This window comes from Oncorhynchus kisutch, linkage group LG22, assembly GCF_002021735.2.
Source record: "Oncorhynchus kisutch isolate 150728-3 linkage group LG22, Okis_V2, whole genome shotgun sequence".
Classification (NCBI taxonomy): Eukaryota; Metazoa; Chordata; class Actinopteri; order Salmoniformes; family Salmonidae; genus Oncorhynchus; species Oncorhynchus kisutch.
In genome coordinates, this window is record NC_034195.2 from 30,928,667 (window position 1) to 30,947,591 (window position 18,925).

General features: G+C 43.9%; 2 protein-coding genes across 7 annotated transcripts; one reads left to right on the forward strand and one right to left on the reverse strand.

The window, feature by feature from the left end:
• The first annotated feature begins 531 nt into the window (after positions 1–531).
• On the forward strand, positions 532–6,690 carry wash1 (WAS protein family homolog 1). Of its 2 annotated transcripts, none has more exons than XM_031801104.1 (11): positions 532–672; positions 1,293–1,433; positions 1,639–1,750; positions 1,875–2,021; positions 3,388–3,524; positions 3,608–3,743; positions 3,940–4,132; positions 4,241–4,387; positions 4,473–4,619; positions 5,543–5,611; positions 5,725–6,690. In XM_031801104.1, exons 1-11 carry the CDS (start codon positions 665–667, stop codon positions 5,871–5,873), a joined length of 1,386 nt encoding a protein of 461 aa, XP_031656964.1. In that variant the 5' UTR covers positions 532–664; the 3' UTR covers positions 5,874–6,690. The 2 variants fall into 2 exon arrangements, with proteins under 2 accessions (XP_031656964.1, XP_031656963.1); XM_031801103.1 differs by having other exon boundaries at positions 549–672; positions 4,464–4,619.
• ddx11 (DEAD/H (Asp-Glu-Ala-Asp/His) box helicase 11) lies at positions 5,751–18,925 on the reverse strand. 5 transcript variants are annotated; one of them, XM_020456212.2, is made up of 28 exons: positions 18,758–18,925; positions 18,052–18,222; positions 17,739–17,972; positions 17,530–17,616; positions 17,314–17,447; positions 17,151–17,208; positions 16,947–17,054; positions 16,778–16,865; positions 16,372–16,577; positions 16,210–16,284; positions 15,992–16,069; positions 15,828–15,874; positions 15,676–15,755; positions 12,809–12,850; positions 12,612–12,679; positions 12,436–12,474; positions 12,190–12,346; positions 11,896–12,027; positions 11,699–11,811; positions 11,530–11,602; positions 11,239–11,342; positions 10,984–11,133; positions 10,838–10,906; positions 10,605–10,705; positions 8,825–8,909; positions 7,338–7,413; positions 7,031–7,185; positions 5,751–6,939 (listed from the first exon to the last, which is right to left on the reverse strand). In XM_020456212.2, the coding sequence occupies exons 2-28, from the start codon at positions 18,181–18,183 to the stop codon at positions 6,907–6,909; spliced, it is 2,724 nt and encodes a 907-aa protein (XP_020311801.1). In that variant the 5' UTR covers positions 18,184–18,222; positions 18,758–18,925; the 3' UTR covers positions 5,751–6,906. The 5 variants fall into 5 exon arrangements, with proteins under 5 accessions (XP_020311801.1, XP_031656962.1, XP_020311800.1 ...); XM_031801102.1 differs by having other exon boundaries at positions 12,436–12,468; positions 17,736–17,972; positions 18,052–18,207; positions 18,758–18,873; XM_020456211.2 differs by having other exon boundaries at positions 18,052–18,207; positions 18,758–18,872.

The window sequence follows — 18,925 nt, forward strand, 5'->3', positions numbered from 1 at the left end:
TGGTGCAGCAGTAGACAAGATGAAAGGAGTGCTTTTTTTCTGTGATATAACACACACACATACATACATACATACATACATACATACACACACACACACACACATGCCTATTCCCACACACATTGATAGATGGATAGATCTCACATCCCATGTGGTAGATATGGCATGACTTGAACCTGTGACCTTGATTCTCTCAGTCCAATCTTAGCCATTACACCAAGAGGTTTGAACCTATGGATGCTACATCAGTAATAGATAAAGTCAAACATCTGGGAACTTGTGCACAGGGATTAGAATTCTCAGCAACGAGCCATGGAGTAGTTGTGCTTATTCAAATCATTTAAATTAGAGCTTTTTCAGTCCTTCATTCCTTGACTGGGATCAGTGAATGTAGAACACAAAAACAATATGGTATAAGACATCTATGATATATGTTATCTTAAATAATGTATGTGGCATGAAACATTAATATATATTTCTCTGGCACAGCCTCAATGTCTGTATTGTGAGTGAACTGTCCCTTTAAGGAACAGAACGTGTCACGCGGTATGACCATGCGGAAGTAGACAGTCTGACAGACAGAGTCGTTGTGTTTTAGCGGAAAGTAATAAACAACCAACTATTAGATAGATACCTGCGGCCGTGTACACACTACACGCTGTCAATGGTCAGGTAAGACCAATGAAACATATATTTACTTAATTATATTGTCGATAGTAAGATAGCTCAATGAGTAACGTTATTTGACTCCAGCTGAGAGTGTACCAATCTCCCGAGCTGTCTGGGTCCACAACCCGGGGAGAGAGGGCTGTTGCCTGGGAGATGATGACTCCAGCACATTAGTGGCTGGGGCCGCCGAGAGCTGGATGTAAAATGTTTACATGATCTCGCTGCACGGAAGATACACTAGCTTTATAGCTAGCTAGCTAACTGGACAGTACACAATGTTAACTTTGTTATATGGGACATCATTATAAGTATGAGTTGCTAAGGCTGTCACTTCCCAGGTTATTTATCTGTGTATGAGGTGACAGGTCCAGGAAGGACCAGAGCTGTCAGCTAAGGTTAAATGGTAAACCCCATCACATGACAGTCAGCTGAGTCTAGGAGAAAGAATGAGAGAGACAGATGAGAGGTCACAAGCACCTGTAGGTGAAAAGTCAGAAAGGTTAGTTAGCTACTTACAGCATTCTGCTTTCAGAGTTCCGTTTGCAAGATCCCTTTGTCCCTCGGCACCCCCCTTTCTTTCTTTCACTCACTACCTTTCTCCCTCTCTCTCTGTGTGTGTGTAGGATGAGTGTGAAGCAGTGTCTGGAGGGTCAGGTGTACTCTGTGCCACTGATACAGTCAGACCTGAGGAGGGAGGAGGCTGTTCACCAGATAGCAGACACCCTGCTCTACCTAGAGACTATCTCTACTGACATCTTTACCAGGTACACACACACACACACACACACACACACACACACACACACACACACACACACACACACACACACACACACACACACACACACACACAGATAGAGGAGTGTAAGTCCTCCTAAAATAGCATGTTCTACATATGATGCCTGTTAGCTAAGATGCTCTTGGTTTATACATGACACACATTTAACTACTTTCCCCTGGTGTGTGTAGAGTGTCTGAGAGTGTAGAGCGGAACCGCTGTCAGCTGCAGAGTGTGACAGATCGAATCAGGCTAGCCCAGGCCCGTGTCAACAAGATCAAAGGTAGCAAGAAGGCCACCAAGGTAACACACACTTCACACAGAGTTGTGACACATGTTCCCCTTCTAATCACTGTTCCCAATACATGCAGGTCTCTGAGAGTACAATTACTTGAGAGTACTATGAGATTTAGGTGTGTGTGTGTAGGTGTTCTCCAGTGCTAAGTATCCAGCTCCAGAGCGTCTCCAGGATTACTCCTCCATCTTCAGTGGAGCCACAGACCCTGCCTCCCAGACACGCCCCCGATACCGCATACAGGCCAAACTACGACCCCTTGACGACAAGGCCCTGCAGGTAACACACATACACACAAATGTACAAAACTTTATTTGGATCTACTGTAAAACATTTCAGTACAAAGGACCTGCATTTTTCAGAGGTCTTGCAGATTGTAGGACTTTGGAAACAGAAAGCACTGGCTCCTCCACACTGCTAAACTAGTTTGTAAATGCATAAAGCAAATGCAGTGTTTTAGCATAGGCCTAGCTGTTTAGATACGTTTAGATATGTAATATGACCATACCTTTTTGGCTTTCATCCACGATATACAGTCTGCTTAGTCCACAGGGATTTTACTGCTGCATTTACAGACGTGCCTATTATGTACATTTCTTGTGTTACTTTTTGAATTATTTGATTTTTAAAATTTAATTTAGTCAATATTTTATTAACTCTATTTGTTGAACTGCATTGTTGGTTAAGGGCTTGTAAGTAAGCATTTCACAATAAGGTTTACACCTGTTGTATTCGGCACATGTGACCTGTTCTGACCTGGGGACATGACATGAAAAGCCCTGACTAAAACTACCCACAGGAAACTACTCCCTACACCAGGGTTCCCCAACTTGCAACCTGCAGGTCAAAACATGTTTTGGGGGGAGACTGAAAAACACTAGCAAATTAGCTCCAATTCATTTTAACATTGAGTAGCACCCCCCACCCCTTTTGCCCTTCGTCGGGACATGGACTCTACAAGGTGTGGAAAGCATTCCACTGGGTTGCTGGCCCATGTTGACTCCAAGGCTTCCCACAGTTGTGTCAAGTTGGCTAGATGTCCTTTTGGGTGGTGGACCATTCTTGATACACACAGGAAACTGTTGAGCGTGAAAAACCCAGCAGCATTGCAGTTCTTTGTGTGTGTGTACCTTAGCTCAGCAGTGAAATTGTGCATTATTGATAGTGAACACCACTGAGTTCTCCCTCGCTGCCAGAACCAAAAACTTACAGAAACAGGAGTATTCTTTTGCTGTGTCTGAGAGGCAGAGAACGATTTGTGCACTTTCCTGGCTCAGAGATGTATTATTTATGAAACCTCAAGCACTGCAGAGAGAGAGTGAGATGAGAGAGTGAGTGAATGAGTGTGAGGGAGAGAGAAATAAACAGAGGATGATGACAAAAAGAGAAAGAGTGGGAGTTATTCATTCTGATGAAGGTTTTGAATTTGTCTCTCTCTCTTTATCTTACCTGCAAGGCTGTCTCTATTGGAAAGCTACTAGCTCTCATTTCGTACAAAAACAGAGATGGAAAGCAAAGCCAATTCATGATTACGTCTGGTGGCCATTTGTGTTGTCTACTGAAGGAGGTTCTTACTAGACTCATCCCATCTAATATCTGTCCTCTCTTGTTCTACACCCCTCTCTCTCTCTCTGTCCACCTCTAGGAGAAGTTGTGTTATTACCCGGTGTGTGTGAGCAGTAAGAAGCGTTCGGAGGATGAGACCGAAGAGGGGCTGGGCGGTCTGCCTCGAAACATCTCCTCTGTCAGCTCCCTGCTGCTGTTCAATACTACAGAGAACCTGTTAGTACACACACACACACACACACACACACACACACACACACACACACACACACACTCTAACTGGTCGTATATGTGTTTAGGTATAAGAAGTATGTTTTCCTGGACCCCCTGGCGGGGGCGGTGACTAAAACACACACCACTCTGGAGACAGAGAAGCAAGAGAAACCATTTGACGCTCCCCTATCCATAACCAAGAGAGAACAGCTGGAGAGACAGGTACACACACTCACACCATACATACTGTATACACACTCCCACACTATTCTCGAAATAACTGGAGGCCTGTGGCATTGCTGTCTTTGGACTATAATATTTTTTCAATGGGCCATACTAACAAGTTAAAGTGTGACTGTAAATTATTACACTTAATTTCTTCCTCCTGCTCTCATTCCCTCTCCATCTGTCCCTGTAGACAGCAGAGAGCTACTTCTATGTTCCAGACCTGGGTCAGGTCCCAGAGATAGACGTCCCCTCCTACCTACCAGACCTGCCAGGCATTGCTGACGACCTGTCCTACAGCCAAGACCTGGGGCCCGGCATCGCACCCTCTGGACCCACACACACCTTCCCTGAACTACCCTCCTTCTCTGGGGAGGACATGCCCGGTACACAGACTGTCTCTGTTGTGTGGATTATACAGACGTTTCCATGGAAATCGGTCATATCAAATGAGGCAAATGTTTCTATTGGTTATGTTGATTTGTTTGTTACAGGTTCTCAATTCCAAGTTGCAGTCCCGCCTCCTCCCCCACCTCCACCACCAGAGCCCACACATATCCCCACCCCTCCCCCTGATCTCCCCCCTCCTCCACCTCCTCCCCCACCAGAGCCTGCAAATAGCCCTGCAGATGCCAGCACAGGTAACACACACAGAGTATACACACACACTATACACAAACACACTCTCCTTCTCTTGAAAAGTGTATTTACCTCCAGCTCCTGTAGTGGGCGCTCCCAGCGAGGTGGTTGAATCAAACAGCCGGGCCAGTCTACTAGAGTCCATACGCAACGCTGGAGGCATTGGAAAGGCCAAACTACGCAACGTCAAAGAACGCAAGATGGAGAAAAAAAAACAGAAGGAGCAGGAACAAGGTAAAGGAGAAGAGGGGAGGGAGAGGTGGATGAGTGTCTTGATTTCTCCTCTTGAATGACAAACGAGAGATTGCTCTTGAACCTGGTGACTCTTTGAGAACATTTTATAGTCCCAACAGAGCAATGATCGCTACAGGCCTCCAGTTCTTTAAAGGGGAAATCAGCAGTTGCTACATCCATTTTTGGACTTATGAATGAATTATATGTACCCATTGATTCTTAGAGTACAACTTATCAATGCCTCATGAGCGTAGTTCAACTGTCATATCCCATCAGAACCCAAAATATAAGGTTGTTTTACTCCAATGTTTGTAAACCAGATAAATATAAACAAACACTGTATAATCTAAAAGAGTTAAAGCTATAATTTTGATGTCATGGATTGAATTTGAGTGGTGACATTTCTCCAGCCCCATCCCTGCACGTTTAGCTGAAACAGTGGTGGGGAAAACGCTTTATTGTTTTAACTGCTGATTTAACTTACAGAGCATATTTGGGACATAGTGTGTGTGTGTGTGCAGACTCCAAACAACAGTTACCTAACTAGTCATAGAGAACAGCTCAGGGCTGCATGACCTTTAGATATATAAACATTACCTTCATTAAAGCACTGATTTAACTACACTGTTTTTATCTGTAAGACTTTGCTGTGTGTGCGTGTGAGTGAGCAAACTTGTGTGTTAGACCTTTGAGTGAGTCCACAGTCATTAGTGCTGGTTCAGTTGTTGCTGGACCACTCAAACATTTAACAGCGGGGTTCATCTGAACAGGAAATAAAGACTACTAGTTGTTCACTAGCTGAACTATTTATGTTGTGTGTAGCTACAGTAGATGTAACTGTTCTGGTCTCTCTCCACTGTACTAAAAATGCCATAGAAATGTAATATCATCTCTGCTTCACTGCATTGTGTTCCCTCTCTCAGTGGTAGCAGCAGCCAGTGGAGGAGACTTCATGTCAGATCTCTTCAATAAGTTGGCCATGCGAAGGAAAGGTGAGAACGCTCCTCCCCCATTCTTCTCTCATCTCTCCCTGGGTTATTGTCCCTCTGATAGTAGTGTAGTAGTATTTCTAGGTCTTGGTGATAGTAGAATTTGTGTTTCCCAGGTATCTCTGGTAAGGGTCCTGTAGGCGGGGACTCAGGGGAGTGCCCAGCTGGATCTGGCAGCGCATTCGCTAGGATGTCCGATGTAATCCCACCTCTTCCTGCCCCCCATCAGCCAACCACTGAAGACGAGGACGACTGGGAGGCCTGAGACTAGCCAATCAGAACCAATGGAACTCTGAGCACATCTAGATCTAAGCCAATAAAAGAAAAGAATACTGAGGAAGGAAACTAACGCTTGATATATTTTTTTTAACCTTTATTTAACTAGGCAAGTCAGTTAAGAACAAATTCTTATTTACAATGACGGCCTTCCCCCGGGCCAATTATGCACCGCCCTATGGGACTCCCAATCACGGTTGGATGTGATACAGCCTGGATTCGAACCAGGGACTGTAGTGACACCTCTTGCACCGAGATGCAGTGCCTTTTGTGATGCTGTACTGTCTGTAGGGTTCCTTCAAGATCAGGGATGGGCAACTAGGGTGCAGTTTTGACATTTGGTTGTGCATCAGCAGTCACTCAATTAGCCCATGTCAGCTAAAATGATTTAGTCTAGTGGCCAGCTAACTTACCAATCTATCTAAACTTGTAGTAAGCATTGTTGAATTACAGACCCGGGTGGAGCCCATTTATCATCAGTTATCATATTAAAGACTGCAAACATTTGCCTCCACCCTATGGCGAGCCACTGCGGCTGTTCGTGAGTTCCGTTTTTTGTGTGGCCCCCACAGCCCATCAAAGTTGCCCATACCTGTTCCAGATGATACACAAATGTACTGATCCTTATTGAGAGAATACTGGACAAACAACTACAGGAGATAAGTCAGACCTCATCTCAGCATTATTAAGTATAATCAAGAAACACGTAAATATAATTACATAACTAACACCACACTAAAGCAGCACAACATTTCTATCAGAATGTTATGAACATCATTCAATAAAAATTATTTTTGCATAAAATACTGGCAGTGGAGAGTTGACTGATCTGTACTGTTGGAGAGGTATGGGTGTAAAACATACAAAGAGCCTCAACCATCATGCTTTGACGAGTGTGTGCTTTAACATCCCTCGAGGAGAATCCAATCAGAAGTCCTGTCTCCAGAGCGAGGATATCCGAGAGGTGAGGTAGCTCTCTTCTGACCAGCGTTACACACCAGAACACCCGCTACCCCTTCCTCTCATAGCTGCTGCTGTTTCTTCTCCATAAAGAACTGAGAAAGAGGAAAGAAGAAGTTGGGTCAGAGGGCCTGTGCTCTACAGACATAGTGTGTGTATTATCCATTGCAGGTGTGTGTGTATTACCCGTCTCAGGCTGGCGAAGGCAGGCCCGAAGCTGGTGTGTGTGCGCGTGTGTGCTCTGATCCAGTCGGGGAGTTTGGCCAGCGTTGCAGGTCGGGAGTACCGTCGGTCACACAGAACGATACATGCATAGTCTTCACGGTGACGGATGGCTCTTCCTGTGGGGAGAGAAAATGAGGTCATCCCCAGAAGATTGTTTGATTAGGGGTACAGAATGATTGATTAGGCCAGGGGTATACAACGTAGCTTGTAATACAGATAGATAGTCAATCTATAGTTAACTGAGAAGGTGTAGAAATATAGAGAGTACCTATGGATTGATTGACAGCCTTCATACAGAGGTTCTCTATCAGAGCCTGGCCTGGACTCCTCCCACCAGAGTGAGGCTGAAACAGAACAGAGTGTGAGTGTGCCTAAGCCAGACTTAATGCAGGATGGACTGAGTTTTCCATTCATCTCTATGGCCCAGGTTCTGACCAGAGTTAAGCGCGCATAAATGAAACGTAATTCCCTTTTTATTTGCTTTTCTCTCTATGCGTATTCTGACCTTGAACTTAAGCTTGAGAATAGCATGCTATTCACCCATGATTTGTTTGAGGTGGAGCTTGAATAAATGAAAGTGTCTACAGAAACACCGTATTCTGACCTCGACTTAATTCTCCAATTGTTCCAGCAGTGATACGCGTGAGGAAACCTTACATAAGGTCTAGCGAACCTACCAGTTCCCAGTGGAAAAAGAGTTGATGTATGACCTTTAGAATGATTTGATTATATGCCCAGGCTTTTCTCAGTTTTATTTTACACTTTGTATCATGTTAAATATTTAGCCACTATCGGGAGCCACCCACATACATGTATTTTTACATCATTCCATTCACCTTTCTTTCCTCTGTCACATCGGTGTAGTTGTTCCTGAGGGTCGCTAACATTAGTGGACCATATTAGGCAACGTTGTGCAATAATATGGGACATGCAGCCTATTTGAATCATTGTGCTATCTAACCTCCAAACGAACTAGCCTACCTGGTTAAATAAAGGTGAGAAAAATAAATGGAAGTCAGACACACATAGCAGGTTAAACCTGGAGCCTGGTGCACGGTTCACCACGACTGGACCATTGTCATACAGTTCCATGATTAGTAAGGATTAGGGAATATTTATAGGATTATTGTTCAACCCCTATTGTACACTTTTCCCCACCTTCCAAAATGTCATGGATTGAACTTTAATATGACAACTTTCAGGATGAATCAAACCAATTTTTTTATACACCAATATATAGTATTGTGTGTGTAAAGGCTCTCTAAACTGTTTTTATGATTCATACATACTTTCCTAACCCTAAAATGTGCCTAAATCTACAAAATGTGAGTATTTTGTTATCTACCAGTTGGTGCTGAAATGGAGATGAATATGCATAGATGGCTTTCTTTAAATTGATCCCTATATTGTGAACCTGTTCTCTCTATGTATTTTATTTATTCTGTCGACAAGATTATAATTAAAAAGGTGCACCATATTTAAAGGGATGGCTTAAGATAAATGTACTCAAAACCCCATTGAATGAAAACTCCTTGAGAAAATCAGTTAGCCAGCAAGTGAGGGTTTTCAGCAGTTGAATGAAATGTATTCAGAATGCGCAACGTAGCCACACCTGCAGAGCACGTTACGTGACTGAATAAGGTAGGAAAGGCATTCATTGTGTAGGAAAGGCATAAATTCCCAAGTTGGAATTGGCCCCTAAAAGAATGGTAAATGAATACCCGAAAATGTGTATGCTCGTGTTTTCCGTCTCACCAGGTTCTTGTCCAGGTAAGCCATCTTCTCCTTTAACTCTGGAGACTTGATGTTTGGATATGGCATCCCTACCATCACAATACACCTACACACACACATTTTATTAACATACAACAGGGGTCGGCATTTTAGTTTGGGGTCAATAAAGACTGATACCTGGTGATTTTACAGCTAAAATGAGTTTACTTTAGGAAATCTGTTTCCAAGTATTCCCATGAATAAAAAAAAAGGACATGCAGTGCATTCAGAAAGTGTTCAGACCCCTAGACTTTTTAAACATTTTGTTACGATACAGCCTTATTCTTAGATGTATTAAATTGTTTATTTTCTCAATCTAGTCACAATACCCCATAATAACAAAGCGAAAACAGGTTTAGAAATTTTTGCAAATAATTTTTTTTTATCAAAACGATTTAAATACATTTACATAAGTATTCAGACCCTTTACTCTGTACTTTGTTGAAGCACCTTACAGCCTCGAGTCTTCTTGGGTATGACCCTATAAGCTTGGCACACTTGAATTTGGGGAGTTTCGCCCATTCTTCTCTGCAGATCCTCTCAAGCTCTGTCAGGCTGGATGGGGAGCGTCACTGACAAGCTATTTTCAGGTCTCTCCAGGGATGTTTGATCTGGTTCAAGTCTGGGCTGTGGCTGGGCAACTCAAGGACATTGAGACTTTTCCCGAAGCCACTCCTGCATTGTCTTGGCTGTGTGCTTAGGGTTGTTGTCTTGTAGGAAGGTCCTACACTCTGGAGCAGGTTTTCATCAAGGATCTCACTGTACTTTGTACTCTGTTCATCTTTCCCTTGATCCTGACTAGTCTCCAAGTCCCTGCAAAACATCCCCACAGCATGATGCAACCACCACGCTTCATCTTAGGGATGGTGCCAGGTTTCCTCCAGACGTGACGCTTGGCAATCAGGCAAAAGACTTCAATCTTGGTTTTATCAGACCAGAGAATCTTATTTCTCAAACTCCAAGCGGGCTGTCATTTGCCTTTTACTGAGGAGTGTGTTCTGTCTGGCCACTCTACCAGAAAGACCTGATTGGTGGAGTGCTGCAGAGATGTTTGTCCTTCTGGAAGGTTCTCCCATCTCCACAGAGGAACTCTGTATGAGTGACCAACGGGTTCTTGATCACCTCTCTGACCAAGGCCCTTCTCCCCCGATTGCTCAGTTTGGCCGGGCGGCCAGCTCTATAAAAAGAGTCTTGGTGGTTCAAAACTTCTTCCATTTTAGAATGATGGAGGCCACTGTGTTCTTGGGAACCTTCAATGCTGCAGGAATGTTTTTTGTACCCTTCCCCAGATCTGTGCCTCGAGTCTCATAGCAAAGGTCCTGAATACTTATGTAAATAAGGTATCTGTTTTACATTTTTAATACATTTGCAAAAATAAAAAACTGTTAGATTTGTCATTATGGGGTATTGTGTGTATATTGATGAGGGAAAACATTTATTTAAATCAATTTTTGAATAATGCTGTAACATAACAAAACGTGGAAAAAGTCAAGGGGTCTGAATACTTTACGAATGCACTGTATATGATCATGTAAATGTAATAAAGGTATGACATTATTGTTATTTTCAAATACAATGTCTCTTTGGGCTTAATTTGTACACTACAAATTGACCACAACTACTATAATTATGTTCCGCTGACCATCCGCTCTGACAACAATCGGCCAGCGGCTGAATCTAGTTACCGACCCCTGACATACACTGTCTTTATCCAAGAAACAAACAACCGATGCTTTCACAATGAGAGATCTGTAACACACACCTGCCTAGTTCGTCCGAGAAGTTGATACCCTCGCTCATCTTTCCCCCGACCACAGAGAACAGCAACGCTCCAGAGAGTGTACCCCCATCCACAGCACACCTCTGAGAGAGAGAGATAGTCATTCAACAAGCTTTCCAAAAAGCAATATCTTTATCTGATGTGTAAATCTCATAAAGGTGAGATGAGGTGTTTTGTAGTCATTTAAAGTGATGGTCATTTGTTTTGTGTCTCACCTGGATTGTGCGTGAGAACTCATTGAGCACCTTTTCCACCTGGTTGGCTTTCTTTGGCTCCTGGAAGATCTGATAGAAACACACACTGAATATATGGACTTTCAAGAGAGAAACATATATACTTGATAGCAAGATGGTATGTGTACCTTCTTCTTGCTAGAGAGGCGTGCCAGAACTCCGCTGGCCTCCCAGTTCTCCAGAATCCTTCTGGAGTAATCGTAGGAAGGGAAGAAACACACCACGCCTCCCGGCACCACGTTACACAGGTTAGACAGCACACGGCCAGTCTCCTCCATCTACACACACACAAACACATACACATTACACTCCCCTCCGTCCATTAGCATTAACATTGGCTTCTCAGAATGGCATAATGCCGTTTTAAAAGGTGTGTGTCTAACCATGTGTGGTGTGTCTCTGTTCTGGAAGGTGAACTCCAGCTCCTGACCAGACGGGCCACTGCACAGCACTATGGGTAGGATATTCTCTGGAGGAATCACATGACCTGCCAAACACACATACACACAGTCAGTTTGTCCAAACCAGGAGCTTCTCAGCTAGAACCAATTAGTATCTGTGTTCAATGAGAAATGACTTTATGGTTTATTATCACTATAACACTGACCTTCAACCTGCTCTCTTATTCTAGCTAACTACCTACAGTCCTCCCAGATCTATCTTAGGGTACTCACCACAGGAGAACTCTATGATGCGCTCCGCTCCAACACCAGCAGAGAACAACAGCTCCTGCTTAAAGTCAGACACCTAGACACAGACGCACAGAGTAGTCGTCTTGACTTTCATTTGCCTAGGTCATCACAGGGGATGAAGATAAGAATGAGTACATGAGTGTGTTCTTACAGGCTGCATGGTTCCTCCAGCGATGATGACAGCTCTACAGTCCTTCAGCACCTGAGCAAAGTGGACCGCTGGGTTCAACAGGAGGAACTTCATACTACTCACCGCTACACTACCTGGAGAGAGGTAATAGAGAAACATTAGCATGTTGGGAGAAACTAGTTTCTGCTCAACAGAGAAGTTGGTGTGTGTGTGTGTACCTTGTGTGTGTAGCACCACACGTCCGTCAGTGTTGGCGTTGGTGAGAGCCATGAAGAAGCCCTCTACCTGCATCATAGGGGATGCTGCCAGCTCCCTGTCCTCTGCTGCTCCCTGCTGGCCTGGAGGTGACTCTACAGGAGAGAGAGAGAGAGAGAGAGGGGGACAGAGAAAGAGTTAGGCAGAGAAAGGTGCAAGGACTGTTAGGCAGTCCTTGCACCTTAAACATGATGGCAGTCCGTTTTTCGTACATCAGTTACATTTTACAAGGTGACATTCCTAGTGTGTGTGTTTACCTGTGTCAGGCTGTTGGCTGCTCTGCAGTGTCTGTAGGTAGCGGTTCAGGCCTTCAGTCCGACGATTCTCTTTGTTGGCAGTCTGTGTCTGTGTCTGTGAGGTTTGTGTGTGTGACGTCACACCTGTACCTGCATACTTTTCTATGAAGCCACACAGCTAGAAAGAGAACAAACAACATTAGAAAAACACACACACACACACACACACACACACACACACACACACACACACACACACACACTTACCTTTCTGCTGATCATACTCTTCTCAAAGTATCGCTGTACCTTCATAGAGAGACAAAGAGGAAGAGAGGAAGCGAAGCAATTTGTCACCAATAACCATAGAATCCATCAATCCCTTCCCCAATTTCTGTGCCAATCGCAGTGTGTTGTGGTTGTGATCTAGTTGTGGTCGTGGTTACCTTGAAGAGGTTGATGTTGTCTATCTGAGCCTTGAACAGGAAGTTGTTGATGGTCAGCAGTTCGGTTGCTGGGAGACAAAGTGAGGGGAAGATCACTACACAGTGTTTGTTTTGTGTGTGTGTGTGTGTGTGTGTGTGTGTGTGTGTGTGTGTGTGTGTGTGTGTGTGTGTGTGTGCGCGCGTGCGTATGTTCTTACCTGCCTGAGTAGTCTGGCTGTGTGGATTCTGCCCCACCTTACCTAAAGACAATATAGATATAACATGGTTTCATATCTAATATGTTTTAAACTCCACTTAGCCTAACAGAAGGCGTTCAGAGTACTGATAGAGCTATTACCATATACAGTGAATTTGGAAAGTGTTCAGACCCCTTCCCCTTTTCCACATTTTGTTAAGTTACAGCCTTATTCTAAAATGGATTAAACAAGAAATATCCTCATCAATCTACACACAATACCCTATAATGACAAAGCGAACAGGTTTTTATAAATGTTTGCAAATTTATTAAAAACAAAAAAAACTTATTTACATACAGTACCAGTCAAACGTTGACACACCTACTGATTCCATGGTTTTATTTTTTACTATTTTCTACATTGTAAAATAACAGTGAAGACATCAAAGCTATGAAAAAACACATCTGGAATCCTGTAGTAACCAAAAAAGTGTTCAACAAATCAAAATATATTTTATATTTGGGATTCTTTAAAGTAGCCACTCTTTGCACTCTTGGCATTCTCTCAACCAGCTTCCTGACACATCTCAACATCAACTGTTCAGAGGAGAATGCGTGAAATCAGGCCTTCATGGTCGAATTGCTGCAAAAAAACACTACTAAAAGAAACCAATAAGAAGAAGAGACTTACTTGGGCTAAGAAACATGAGCAATGGATATGAGCGGTGGAAATCTGTCCAAATTTGAGATTTTTGGTTGCAACTGCCATGTCTTTGTGAGACGCAGAGTAGGTGAACGTCTGATGGCTGCATGTGTGGTTCCAACCGTGAGGCATGGAGGAAGAGGTATGATGATGCTGGTGACACTGTCTGATTTATTTAGAATGCAAGGCACACTTAACCAGCATGGCTAGCACAGCGTTCTGCAGCCATACGCCATCCCATCTGGTTTGCGCTATCATTTGTTTTTCAACAGGACAATGACCCAACACAACTCCAGGCTGTGTACGGACTATTTGATCAAGAATACGTGTGATGGAGTGCTGCATCAGATGACATGGCCTCCAATTGAGATGGTTTGGGATGAGTTGGACCGCAGAGTGAAGTAAAAGCAGCCAACAAGTACTCAGCATATGTAGGAACTCCTTCAAGACTGTTGGAAAAGCATTCCAGGTGAAGCTGGGTGAGATAATGCCAAGAGTGTGCAAAGCTGTCATCAAGGCAAAGGGTGGCTACTTTGAAGAATCTGAAATATATTTTGATTTGTTTAACACTTTTTTGGTTTCTACATGATTCCCTATGTGTTATTTCATAGTGTTGATGTCTTCACTATGATTTTACAATGTAGAAAATAGTCAAAATAAAGAAAAACCCTTGAATGAATAGGTGTGTCCAAACTTTTGACTGGTACTGTATGTATCCAGACCCTTTGCTATGAGACTCGAAATTGAGCTCAGGTACATCCCTGTTTCCATTGGTCATCCTTGAGATGTATCTACAACTTCATTTGAGTCCACCTATGGTAAATTGATGGGACATGATTTGGAAAGGCATACACCTGTCAATATAAAAAGGTCACACAGTTGACAGTGCATCTTAGAGCAAAAACCAATCCATGAGGTCAAAGTATTGTCCGTAGAGCTCAGAGAAAGGATTGTGTCGAGGCACAGATCTGGAGAAGGAATACCAAAACATTTCTGCAGCATTGAAGGTCCCAAAGAACACAGTGGCCTCCATCATTCTTAAATGGAAGAAGTTTTGAACCTAGAGCTGGCCACCCGGCCAAACTGATGGGGAGAAGGGCCATGGTCAGGGAGGTGACTAAGAACCCGAAGCTCACGCTGACAGAGCTCGAGAGTTCCTCTGTGGAGATTGGAGTACCTTCCAGAAGGACAACCATCTATGCAGCACTCCACCAATCAGGCCTTTATGGTAGAGTGGCCAGGTGGAAGCCACTCCTCAGTAAAAGGCACATGACAGCCCGCTTGGAGTTTGCCAAAAGGCACCTAAATGACTCTCAGACCATGGGAAACAAGATTATCTGGTCTGATGAAACCGAGATTGAAGTCTTTGGCCTGAATGCCAAGCATCACGTCTGGAGGAAACCTGGCACCATCTCTATGGTGAAGCATGGTGGTGGCAGCATCATGCTGTGGGGATGTTTTTTAGCAGCAGGGACTGGGAGACTAGTCAGGATCAAGGGAAAGATGAACAGAGCAAAGTAAAGAGAGATCCTTCATGAAAACCTGCTCCAGAGCACTCAGGACTTCAGACTGGTGCAATGGTTCACTTTCCAACAGGACAACGACCCTAAGCACACAGCCAAGACAACGCAGGAGTGGCTTTGGGACAAGTCTCAGACTTGAACCCGATCCAACATCTCTGGAGAGACCTGAAAATAGCTGTGCAGTGACGCTCCCCATCCAACCTGACAGAGCTTGAGAGGATCTGCAATACTTATTTTCCACCATAATTTGCAAATAAATTCATTAAAAATCCTACAATGTGATTTTCAGGATTTTTTTTTCTCATTTTGTCTGTCATAGTTGAAGTGTACCTATGATGAAAATTACAGGCCTCTCTCGTCTTTTTAAGTGGGAGAACTTGCACAATTGGTGGCTGACTAAATACTTTGTTGCCCCACTGTATGTAAATGTGATACTTCAGTTGTTTAAAAAAATACATTTGCAAAATCTGTTTTTGCTTTGTCATTATGGTGTATTGTGTATAGATTGATGAGAGGGAAAGAATCTACGTTATCAATTTTAGAATAAGGCTGGAAATTAACAAAATGTGGAAAAAGTGAAGGGGTCTGAATACCTTCCGAATGCACTGTATATAGGGATCTTGTTCTGGCTCTTTTTCACAGGGCACACATACACACACTTACCTCCCAGCACACGCACCAGCCCCTCCACCACAAAAAGGATCTGTTTAATGTACATCAGGTTCTTGGCCTTCAGTCGACTCCTGTTACACACACACACACAATCAGACACCATGTGTGTGTGTGTGTGTGTGTGTGTGTGTGTGTGTGTTTACCTGTAGCGTTCAGAGTACTGTGCAAGCTGGGAGTGTGCACGGCATAGCTGGATAAAGTATAAAGTATAAAACAGTATAAAACTTCATTAAACAATATAGACAGCAACAAATGTTATTCTACCACAGACACATCGACAAACTACAGTTCTTGTGTGTGTGTGTACCTGTGCTCCAGTTAGTTCTGAGCTGTGTATACAGGAGAGAACGTCACTGAGGTTGTGAGCCTCATCTATGATCAGCACCTAAACCAATCAAATCAAACAGGTAAAACAGCTCAATACATTGTAGAATAGGTAGAGATAGCACAAGGGCGAAATACACGGTGGACTTTAGAAAGCTAAAATATTCATGTTCAAAGGTGTGTGTTTTAAGCATGGTTAACCTGTCCTTTGAGCTGCACCCCCGATGCTCTCCTCGTCCCCTCATGAAGTACAGTCTGATAGGGCAGCACCACCAGCTATACACACACATACATCAAAGACCAGGGTCTCACAATGTAATACCATAATCATTTGAGGGAAAAGGTGTGAGTGATGGTGTGTACCTGTGCGGGGGGTATAGCGAGGCGTGTAGCGTAGTAGGGACAGGAGCGTGTTTCTCTGGCCAGGCTGAGCAGCTGTTCTATGTCTCGTACCGCCCCCAACACAGTATCCCTCAGTGTCTGCAGCCCCTGAGCCCCTACGTACGGACACACCGCCTTAGACGCACCCCTCTTCCTCTTACCACCCTCCACTTCCTTCGGACGCTGGTCTGAGAGAGAATACAGGAGAGAAAGAGAGGACATCTTTGAGAAAAGAGAGCAATGCGACAGGCCTAGAGTTCTTTAAAAAGGATAGATTCCTCCTAAAATAATTGTATATGACTTTCCTTACTGAGATACCGAATAACCATATTTTGTTGAGTCAGCATTGCCATAATACCCCATACATTCTGGGAGCATATGTTCTCACCGTGTTTGTTCTTCTGCATTTCCATACAGCGGTCGTTGATACGTTGGACGCTTCCCAGCCGACGCACCTCCTCATTTACACACATATTCTACACAGACACAGCTTATTAATACACAGGATCTACAGGAATGGAAAGAATGTGTAAAGGCCGGTGTGTGTGTATGTGTACCTGTCGGGACCCCAGTGGGACCAGGCTGATGTCTTGGCTGAAGGGACTCTTCTGTACCTCATGGACAAACTGAGCCAGCTGGGAGTGTGTACGGCTGCAGTAGTAGATCTGATGAAACACACGCGCGAACACACACACACTAAGTGGTGTTGACCGAGGACAAAATTCTACATAAGAGAAATAACCTAAGAATCCCAAATATACCTTGGTGACGTGCTCCTCCACCAAGTCATCTTCATCATCGTCATCACCACCACAGAACCTATCGAGTTGAGACAAGGGTGTCATTATGTTGTCAAATTGAAACACTCTATACTATTTTATTAAGCTACACTCAATTGTGGCCTAGTAATTGGGTTGTCCTTACTTGTTCTTGGTCTTTGATTCGTCATCGCTTTCATACTCAGCCACAATAAGCTCCTCCTCAGGGTTGTTTAGCTCCCCCTCCTGGGGGTCCTTACTTAGCTGCAGCAGCTTCACTCCCTCATCATCCTCACAGCTCTACATATACACACACGCACAACATTTAAGCTGTTACTGTATACAGCTATACTCTACTGAGTATTAGAATGTTATGCTCTACCTTTCTCTTCAGAGCGTATTTCAGCTGAGAGTTGTTTCTGATCATTTCCAGGTGTTCCTCCCTCTTCTTCCTCCGCAGCTCTTCATCCTGACACACACACACAAAGATACAGAAACACAAGAGTGATGCTAACATTCTGTAAACACATAAGTCACACCAAACTACCTCAAAGACCCCCCCAACCTCCACACACATATATACACCACTACCTTCAGTTTAGACACAAAGTCCCGTTCTGCCTTCTTCTGCACAAAGTCAGTGATCCAGTCAGGCTCAGCAGAGGAGGATGGCGGGGTGGAGGATGTTGTGGTAGAGAGGGATGAGGAGATGGAGAGAGATGTACATCCATCCCCCTGCAGCAGTCTGTCTGCCTCCTGTCTCCTCTTTTCCTCATGGTCCCTCAGCCAGCTCAGAGCTCCACAGATCAGACTCAGAGACTTGCCCTGGAACAACAATATATTAATACACAGACTGAGACAGATGGACACACACGTTATTACATAGATATGAACACACACACACCGTTCCAGTAGGGCTCTCAAAGATGCCGACTTTGCCGTGCTCCAGTGCCCCATACAGGGCCTGCATGAACTGCTCCTGGATGGGGTATGGCTGGTAGGGGAAGGGGAAGTGGGGGGCACCAGCCTCTTCCATCACTGCTAATAATGCTCTTGCTGCCTGTGGGTTAGAACACTGACAAACTCAGTTGTAATTACCTGTACTATATAAACTCTTTCGAACGTGAAATGCACATTTAGAGCTAGCTAGCTACTTTTTTCGTAGCAGAACTGTTGTAAGCTGAGCATTATCATATCAAGGAGTTGAGAATTCTCAGTTAAACTAACGTTACCGGACTTTCTCAATGCCATACATGGTAACTGATATGACACTACTTTGGGAGTACCCTGTTACCTATGGGTTTTAGATCAATCGTCTAACATTTTCCATCCTCCTCTGCTGGGACTGACTGGATCACTGACTTTGTGCAGAAGGCAGAACGGGACGTTGTGTCTAAACTGAAGGTAGTGGAGTCTAACAGACATTTTACATTGTAACGTTATGTCTGGGACTGTCAGCCTTGGCAAATAATGATTATGCTATGGCTACATTGCATGGAGCATGCATTAGCTAGCTACTTCCTAGTCTGGTCAGTTGTCGATTATGTTAGTTCGAAACGATCGTGACACTTAACCGTTGAATAGTTAAAACAAGAAATACAAATACTCACAGGTATGGTTTTATTTTAGTTCAATGACTAGTTGGAGGCTGGCTAGAGTTAGCAAATATGCTTTGACAGAGTTCGTGCATCTTCTACAAGCGCGCCAAGCGTTTCAGAAACGGACCAATGACACGCCGGTGAAATGAAACGTCAAGAGGGACGTGCCCGGGCGGCGTG

Excerpts from the sequence above, each read along its gene's own strand:
- wash1 (XM_031801103.1), top strand. Across the intron at positions 2,022-3,387 it reads TTGACGACAAGGCCCTGCAG|GAGAAGTTGTGTTATTACCC; the intron begins GTAACACACATA and ends GTCCACCTCTAG. Across the intron at positions 3,525-3,607 it reads TTCAATACTACAGAGAACCT|GTATAAGAAGTATGTTTTCC; the intron begins GTTAGTACACAC and ends ATATGTGTTTAG.
- ddx11 (XM_031801099.1), bottom strand. The coding sequence starts at position 18,183 with ATGGAAGAGGCTGGTGCCCCCCACTTCCCCTTCCCCTACCAGCCATAC. Across the intron at positions 12,347-12,435 it reads AGAGTATGATCAGCAGAAAG|CTGTGTGGCTTCATAGAAAA; the intron begins GTAAGTGTGTGT and ends TTCTCTTTCTAG. Across the intron at positions 6,940-7,030 it reads CCTTCGCCAGCCTGAGACGG|TTCTTTATGGAGAAGAAACA; the intron begins GTAATACACACA and ends CCTCTTTCTCAG.